This window comes from Egretta garzetta, unplaced genomic scaffold, assembly GCF_000687185.1.
Source record: "Egretta garzetta isolate BGI_Z169 unplaced genomic scaffold, ASM68718v1 scaffold425, whole genome shotgun sequence".
Classification (NCBI taxonomy): Eukaryota; Metazoa; Chordata; class Aves; order Pelecaniformes; family Ardeidae; genus Egretta; species Egretta garzetta.
In genome coordinates, this window is record NW_009259796.1 from 2962276 (window position 1) to 2971790 (window position 9515).

At 39.2% G+C, this 9515-nt stretch overlaps 1 protein-coding gene across 1 annotated transcript in view; it reads right to left on the reverse strand.

Annotated features, from left to right (window-relative positions):
- Window positions 1–3107: 3107 nt before the first annotated feature.
- The window catches only part of LOC104127079 (phospholipid scramblase family member 5), an 11382-nt gene continuing 4974 nt past the window's right edge, over window positions 3108–9515 (reverse strand). Inside the window, exons 3-7 of the mRNA XM_009639709.1 lie at window positions 7142–7184; window positions 6088–6308; window positions 5399–5560; window positions 4091–4252; window positions 3108–3146 (exon numbers count right to left, since the gene is read on the reverse strand). Coding sequence (XP_009638004.1) covers window positions 3108–3146; window positions 4091–4252; window positions 5399–5560; window positions 6088–6308; window positions 7142–7184 — 627 coding nt within the window. The remainder of the gene's footprint in view (window positions 3147–4090; window positions 4253–5398; window positions 5561–6087; window positions 6309–7141; window positions 7185–9515) is intronic.

Consider the following 9515-nt stretch of genomic DNA (forward strand, 5'->3'; position numbering starts at 1 on the left):
TGCTGCCATCTACTGAACACAAGAATTATGTACTACACAGCTTTATGATTTGGCTAGTGATCAAGTGTGAAACTATTGGCTTGGCTGGATTAAGTAAAATTTCTATTTCATTAGAACAATCACGTTTCTTTCTAGAAGATGTTTAGGGCATGCATCTGCTTTAGAGAATATCTGTCTCCCTTTGGGGAATGCTGAATTCTCCTTTGGAGAGCCACTCCTAGCCCATGGGGGAATCATGAAAAGTAAGATTTGTAAAGAGCATATGTAGCTCCCATAATGTGAAACACATTGCTATTAGTAAGAAAGAGCTACTAGTTAGAGCTGCAGGTCTTTAAAATCTTAGTACACCTTAGGTTTTCTTTAGTATTTTCACGGCATCATCTTTGCCAAGGATAAATACCTGCCTTCGTATGGCAGCTGTCATTCAGACAAAGGAGCTTCCAGTTGAAAAAATGCTGGCATTGGCACTGAATTTCTACCAGGGTGTTGGAGGATGGGGCCAAGGTCAAGCAGGCTGCTGAGGAAGTTCTAGCCAGCAAGAGATATCCCAGCCCCAGAGCTTTGTTTTATCCAGGGACTGAACCTGTTCTTGTATCTCCCAGAAGCTGCTGCTGGGTATAAACAGAGGCATTCGAACACACTGATACGTGTATGCAAGCATTAAATGTTAAAAAAAAAAAAAAAAAGGATTGTACTAACACACTAAACAGCAATAAAGCCACTAAGTGCAAGAAATACAGTGCTATCATCTGGTTGCAATATATAAAAAATATATGCATTTATTGCTTACTTACAGGGTATATATGTGGACACTCACAGCCAAATTCAGCCCTGCAGGTAAATAAGATCCTATTTTTTATTGACTTCAGTGGTGGTTGGACACATTTGCTTCAAAGGTATCTTTGGCTTGTTAAGGGTCATAAGGCTGCTGGAAATTACAGAGGAAGAGTGGAAGATAGCAGGGGAGCCTGCTGACCTCTCCTGGCACCGCATTCAGACGGGCATTCACACACACACGACTCAAAGACAGTGCAAGAACATGGGTTTGCATGAGACCGAAGACTGTTGGCTACAATAATAGTCAATTCTGTCTAAGATGGCAAAGGGATTCAGAGAGATAAATTAATACAAAAATCTGGCTCTTTCTCAGTCTGCATTAGAGTAAGTCAGGAGTGAAAGGACTGAATTTAATAGAATGACACGAACGTGAAACTACTGAGAATAGCGAATTGTCATCAGCCAGCTGCATTCTTCTGCACAACTATAAATTTCCACACGAGGGAGCTTCTTGCCCACGAAGCCGGCAGCCACCGCACAGGGCGCTTCCTCCAGGAGAGGTGACAGCAATGGGGCCCGGTGAGCTCCGAACTTCTGCAGATCGCCCAATTGCACTGCAGAGAGTCACAGTGAGAGCCAGTAATGAACTGGTTAACAGAGGATGATTGTTAGAGCTTGTTAACCACAATTATTTTCAAGACATATGTAAATCTGTATAAATACCTAAGCGTGGTATATAATCTAAAACATACTGTTTAAATCTATAAGCATTCCTGAGATAATTTCACTACGGGAACATTAGTTGCAACTTCCTGACTTCACTGTGTTTGAATTCATATCCATGAACATTAATTTAAAATTAGTCTAAATATTTGTTGAGAATTAATCACCTGATAAATTTAGCTCTTTTTCATTTTTATGAATTATTCATTATCTCCTCTTCTTTCCGTTGATGTGTTGGTTATTTGCAAGAATTGAATTACTAGTTCATGCTAAAAAAATCCAGCAATCTCGGTGATTTGTAAAATGTTCCCCTTGGAAACTTGATCGGTGACTATGATAGCATTGGGTTTTATCACTAATATTGTATGGTAATGGTTTGCTTCTTGGGGACTCGTTGGAGGTTTTGAGAGGCATAAGCAAGTTCATGCACCAAATATTTTGCAACAAAATGTTTCTGTTTATGTCTTGTATATGTATCATGGATGTTCCTACAAAGGAAGCTTGTATTAGTAAAAGCCTGTTGGTGGGAATGTTTGGGAACAGTACGATGAAGTGCGACTACAGGAATGAACAGCTATGTAAAACTGCTACCTGAAAGAGAAAAAGCTCCTATTGCACAGTCCTCTCATAGAAAATGCCTGAGCTTGCCAAAGGAAAAGAATAATTCTGTTCTAGGGTGTCCTTGGGCAAGGCTGAATGAAAAGTTATCAACCACCAGGTTCTATTAAGAAAAACAAACCTTTTCAGGAAAATCTTGAGTGGACGGGAGCAAGAATCCTTAACACTAGACAGTTCAAACGTGAAGTGATTTGTTCATCTCTAGCACACAGAGGACCATCTCTCAAACCTTATGGCCTGCATACAATAAAAGCAGTGGAAGGCCAGATTTTCTGAATAGAGCTTATGTTCCCAAGTCTAGTACTGGAAGCCTAATTTTTGGCTGCCACCCATTAAACAAATCTTTACCATAAAATTAAATTTACTAGCAAACATCACTTCCCTTCTTGCAACTCACTGAAACAGATAACATCTTGAACTTCCCATCGGGTGATGTCTTTATATTTGTTACTTTCAATCTCAGTTTGTTACTATTAATTAAATAACAAATCGGAAAATTACTTATAAAATTATGAAAAAGCAAAACCCCCAGAACACACCCTCATGTGGTTCATAACTGGTACCAGCACTTGCAAAACATCAAAGGCTTCTCTAAACATAGACTTTCATCAGTGATGCTGCAAGCCTTCATCTAATCTTTCATGATTTCCCATGCAGGAACATCAAAAGAGAAAGAAGAGAATAGCACTGTTCCAAAGCAACAGCGCTCTGTGTGAAAAGTATGTGTTTAGCTACAACGCAAGTGGGAATTTATTATTTACATGAGACATATTTTAATAAACATCATCATTAGCTCCCTTTCTTTTCCTATAAGGAACAAGGATTTGTGCAGTTCAAAATCATGTCCAAAGCTCAAGGGATTTCTGGAAGAAAATGAAAAAGAATTAGAAAGTATCTAACATATAAGTCTTCAAAGCAGGAAGATCAATTTATTTTCATTTTTACTTACTGAAACACATTCTGCATATTTTACTGTTTCTGTCATCTTGTTATAATCCATCCAAAGAGTTTTCAAAGAACATTAAGTCCTACAAATAAACAAACTGTGAACGGTAAGGAAGGTACAAAAATGCAACAATTACTATTAAAAGCCTTACTCGTAGGCTTTTTTTTTACATGAACTCATTAGATCAGTCAATTGTTTTTTATTACTCTGGCACCGAGCAACATGAGTTTTGGAGGACACAATCTGAAAATCGTGTCACGAGAGTTACATTTCTAACTTCATAAAAGCAATGTATCTGAATTCTTGTTGCTGTTTTAAAGTGAACACTTTCCAGTGCATAATTTAAATAGTTTTGTCCTTTTGTTTTATATTCTCTGATGTAAGTATCACAGATTATTTTGAAACCATTGCATGTTAATATTAACACGTTAGTGTTGGCAAAGGACATACACAGTAAATATCAAGTTGTAATTCTAGAAAACATGCATCTTAACTTCATCCTTACCCCCAGTGAGTGTTCTCCTTTTCATATAATTCTTCTCTTGTGATTATCTTCACAAGGCAATTTTCATAGGAAATTTAATATGACCTGAAGGTCTTGCATGCAACACTCGACAGAACTACTGAAGTTGCACTCACGGTTTGAAATCGCCATTAGAAATAACTTTTTTTTTTGGTTCACATACCCATTCAAACACAATAGATTAGGGGTTTGGGGGAGCCTGGTAGATTTGGCATGTATGTTGATATTTGATCCCACCATGCGAGATATTGAATTACATGTGGAATACTATTTAAACAGCTTAACAAACAAAAGTGTTAGGAACCTAAAGATGCTCAGCAAATAAGAAAAAAACCAAAAGCAGTCATAAAAATTAAAAGGGTTTCAGTTAACTTATCTGTTAGGTAGCAGGTTTGGCTTCTCACTGCACTTACACCTTTGTAGGATCACAGCTGATAGCAAAGGCCCCTTTGGTCCCAGTCTGCCCACCTCTATAGGTCTACCTCTTGGGTTTGCATACTTACAATGAGAAAACAAGCACCAATCATTACTGCCTTGATTTTCACATCAAGGTCTACAGGGACCTGGATCCCGAAGTTGGCAGTGTTGGTAAAGACATTGTTTACAAATCCAGACCAGTACTTGGAAATTTTGCCAATTGTTGACATCTCATTGAGAGCTTTTACCTGCACAAGTAAAAAATAGGAATGTACCTAAATGTAAATAAACCAAGTACACATGATATATCTCTACAGAATTAATGACTATGCCCTGGCACACGGGATATGCTATAGTTGTCAGGTTCTTCTTTTATTCTTACCATTGAGATGCTCTATTAGTGTCAGATTTGCCTTTAGGAGTGGCATACAAGAAACAGTCTCAAGTTTGGAAACATCAGCATCTTTAGAGCTGACAGAAAAGCAGAGGAAAGCAATTGTGAAAGTTTATACCACTTTTGCTCTTCTTTCACAATGATTTTTTTTTTCCTGTCTTGTGTTTCTGATATGCTCCAAGTCACAGCAGTATCATTGCTGTGGGCCACTGTCCCCTACAACTGACAGATATGTTCTCATACCTCATAGCCATCTGCATGGTCTAGTGGAAGGTGTCCCTGACCCTGGCAGGGAAGTTGGAACTAGATGGTATTTAAGGTCCCTTCAAAACCAAACCATTTTATTATTCTGTTTCTCACAGTATCCTTAAATTTCAGATGGTACCCACTGAAGTCTTCTGATTTGGCTAATGAGTTGATCAACACAGAAGCTCTTTTATGATTCCTTAACTAAGGCAAAGCGCTTTGTTCACTTCAGAAAACTGTCCAGGGTTTCTTCAAGCATCTCCCATTCTCTGTCTCATGCCTTATATATCTCAGTGGCTCGTCAGAATTATTTTTTTCACAATAAATGTTGTCAAATGGATGTAGACATATTGAACAGTAATCCTGCCCATGGTTCTCAGACTGAGAGTAATGAAGGCAGCAGATTCAATGCCACAGGCTTCAAGGGACTATGTGTCAGGTAACAGTGATTGCATGTGGGATGAAACCCCATGCCTATCAAAACCAATGGCTGAGGGCTCACGGGCTGCCGAGGACCAGGACTTCATTTAGTGACATGCTTATTTCCTTGAAGGAATTGTCACTCCTGTCCGGAAAACATCTGTAGGAACCTGAGTGTACAAGTCAAGAACTCCAATGCGCGTTGTTGTACTGCCATTCTGTAATTATAGCAATGCACATAATATTCTTAAGGGTAGAATAACAGGATTTTTGAATGAGAAATTTACTGAGAGCAGTAAAACTTTAAAATTCTTAACACTCATAAGAAACATACCTCAAAGTCAACATCTTCAAAACAGCCACAAGTTGCATACGGGCCAATTATTTTTAGTACATCTTCTTTACTTTCATTCTGTATAGTGAACTTTGGCAGAAAAGGGTCCCAGTTCTGTACAACGTAGCCAGCTATTGTCCCTGGTGGGGACTGAACTTCTAACTAGCAAAAAAAAGGAAAATGAAAAAAAAATCTTATAAGCTAATTGTATATTAGTATATTTGTCCTTAATAGTGTACTGCTTATATAATGACAAAATATTTAGTTACTGAATATAATTATATATAATTTTACCAAACTGTGAACTGAGTATTACAAGACTGTCTAATGATGTTTTTAGATATATTTTAAATATAGTGGACAGTATGAAGCTCAAAAGTGTCATGTCTGTGTCAGGGCAAGCAGTGCTTTGGGAGAGACACCTGTATCATCAGACTCAAAAGGTTTATTTGGGATGGCAGAAAAGTAAGGTCCCAGGAAAGGGAGGGGGCACGCTGGGAACAAAACTCCTAAAAGGGCCTTGTTTATCACTAGTTACTTCTAAAGGAAGGCCTCCACGCAGTCTCCCCCAGGCCAAGAGTTGGATGTGAATTCCTTCCTGCCGTCCTCGCAGAGATTGAGCGAGGCTTCATTAATGCTGTGCACGCACTGCGAGATGCTCGGACAAAAGGCAATTAGGATTCACTCACCTCTTGCAGGAAGCAGGGGAACCAGCAGCTGTTGCATCTCAAGGGTCTGTTCACGGTAATCACTTCTCGGCCTGTGTTATCAGCAATCCTTATGGTGAAAGACCTTATAGGCGAACACAAGTTGCGATCAAAGCAATCATTTTCTTCTACTGCAAAGTAAACTCTTTGTCCCAAATGGTTTTTTATCTCATATTTGCTGGAAGGCTCTGTGCCAAGTATCGCTAATAAAGCAAAACAAGCAGAACATTACCTTAGTATAATGGAAGTGTATATATATATATTAGTTTATATTCTAAAAAGCCATGAAACAGAGACTGTTTAAAAATTGTTTTGAAGTAATGACACAAAGAATATATATAATTAAAAGGAAATAATAATGTCAGGTCTGTATTCTGAAGGAACATTTAGTTCAAAGACTTTGATTTGCTGTACACTAAAGCACATATCACAAAACAGAATTCAGATCCTGAGCTTCGATTTGGGCTTTTTCTTACTTTATCATCTGTGAAAAGTAACAATATGAGGCTATCCCACTTCAGTGACAAAATACCCAGAAAAGTATCCAAGAATCAGGCCAAAAACATTTTGAACGGGAGAAATACATTAAAAAATGTTTTACTTGCAGAACTTAATACTTGATCTCTACTTTGAAATTCTGAGGAACTATGTAAATAGAGACTCTTATGCTTCATTTTGTGTTTTCTGACCTTCCTTTCTTTGGTTGCTTTGTTTCTAGTAGCATACTAATTACTGTTAAAGGTGATAGATTTTTCCATGAATTGGTGAGATGGTGAAACTTTGATAACTTTGGGAGGACGGTGCTGTGAGAGAGACCTTAGGCCTGGTGTAGAGACTACTCACTGTACTCTTCCTCCCCTCATTGGTTTGCTGCAGAACAGACATAAAGAAAGTGAGATTTTCACCACATGCAGGCCTGATGTAAGGTCAGCAGGAGGCTTCCCAATGACTTCAACAAGTTGGGGCAAGACTTGGAAGCCTTTTGGAAACTTCTGTGCACCAGCACAATTAAAGAGTGACAAGGATTGCACCATACCTTCAAGAAGCTCCACGTGCTGATGAATAATTATGCGGTCCAGCTGTTAAAAAAAAATAACCAAGATGGTGGGTGTTGGAAAGGTCACCAATCACCTATTTTTATTGCTCATCTCCCTGTTATTAGGATTTCTTTCCTTCCAGAGGTGCACAAGCTGGGTACCTGAGGGCTATCTCAAGTCACACTTTATACATCTCTCTGAAATGACAACTGAGGTGTATGACACTGGATGTTGTGGTCATGTAATTCACCCGCACATTTGAAGAAAAATAATCTTCACTGGGAGGAAGAGGAAGACAACAGCAACAGAAAGATGTATGTGAGAAGCAGAACCCACTTCTCACTCCTATTCCTACCTCCTGGTCTTGGCAGAAGGGAAGTCCCTTACCCTAAAGCTAAGGTTAGTGCTGGGCACCATGGCAGTGAATGAGATTGGGCTCAAGCTCAAAATGTGCTGTAGCCACATCCCAAAGGGCCCCACTGGAGCAGCCCAGCAGGGCTACTGGGTGATGCCAATCGTGGCCCACACAACCTTTAATGCTCTGATCTCAGGCAGCAGGAGTTCTGTACCCTACATCTGGCAATTGGTCACGCCAGGGTGCCAGAACGAGCAAAAGAACAGCTCACCAGAGAAACCCTCGGCTGGCTGAAACTGTCTTCCCCTGTGAGATGGTTACAAATGCAGGGGAAAAACTGTTCGCCATGATACCCAGCTTTGCTGTGCTTATCATCCCTCTGACATTATTTTTTAGAGAACAGTCATTAGTATTATAAAACCAGCAAGACTTAATTTCAGTCTACCTTTCAGTTTTATGTGACTTTTTATGTCTGTTTTATGTGATAGTTTGGGCTTTGCTAATCTCTTTTCCTTAAATTCCTGATGGGCAAACGCTTGGCACAGGATTTTGCCATTACTCACAGCTGCAGACAGAAAGCACACAGTGACCTTCTGAGACCAGCATGTCACAGCTCTCCAGTGTCTGTGTATTTTACAATTGATAAATCTTGCCTGGTACATAATCAAACTGTTGCAGCCATTTGTTAATTCTAGTCATCTCCTACTGCTAGTTCAGGCTGCAGAAAAAAAGCTGGTAAAAGAGAAACTTCTTTATCCCTTTCATTAATCTCTGAAATGTGCATGCCAGTAATTGAAATAATAAAAAATATTTGGACTTAAAATTTTTCTCCCAAGAAGCTTTGCTGTTTGTTGTTTAGGTTTCATGAGAGATGTGAACTCTTAGAGCTCATGAGAAATGCTCAGCTGATGAAAAAAGAATAAACAAGTTAAAGATGGTAGGACTATTTTAATATTTTAGTATTGATTTTAATACGGATTTCTCTGCCCCACATAGACTTTCACAGGGAAAAGAAAATTAATGAGCCGGAACTGTTAAAAGCTTTGAGTGATTTTGGTCTGTGTGTTGGTTTATTGTGAGCAACGTATAAACAGCGTTGAGACAACGTGGTAGTAGTACTTGTTAGGCTTGTTTTGCCTTTCAGTGGTTTCTGCAAGGCAACTATTCTGATGCATCTTTTATTGGGGCACTTGTGGATTAAGGGAATTTTGCACTTGCATTTGAAAGCATCCAAAGCCCTTTAGTTTACAAGGGTCAGTCCTCTTGAGCTCAGATGTGTTAAAATTCCTTCTATGCAGCTAATTCTCAGTATTCGGTTTTGTGGGCATTAAATTTACATCTGATCAGTCTAAGCAAGTATAAACTAAAAAGCTTCTTACAAAATCAGTTAAGCATGAATGGCAACACAACATGCTGTTGAGCTACACAGAAAATTCTTCTCTGAGGTCTCATCTGTCTATTCCTGCTACGGGCACAGGTTCCCTTGATTTTTGTGATGGGCACTGGCCAATTCCTCAAATTAGGTCTGTCATCTGGAAGATAATAATGAGGTTTGGGTAACCTGTTTTGTAGGAGATTGTTTAAAGAGTGTCACTTCTGTGATAAGAATGGAAAGCACGGCATCAGCTTGCCAGGGCAGCAGCAGTTTATTGCCCTTCTCTGGTGCACCTTGAACTGCCGAGTGAATCGCTCCTCAGCCTGACCAGCTCCAGGTGTGTATTTGCAGAGTGAAATATTGCTGTCTGGCCTTAACGTACATGGCAGATATTTCCTTTTTCTCTCATCCAACACTATATGCTGTGTCCTTGAGTTGCTGTTTAGAATAAGACTGTGGGGATCTCTCTGAGATTCACTAAGTTTGGATCCTTGTTTCAGAGTCAAACACGTCATGGTCTTATTAAGAAATATATTCAGCTTCCTCAAATCTGTCCAGCTCTCTTCTCTGCTCCTGCTGGAGATAATCCCAGAACCTCATTTCTATTTTTTATCCTGTATTTCTTCACAATCACTTTCTATAC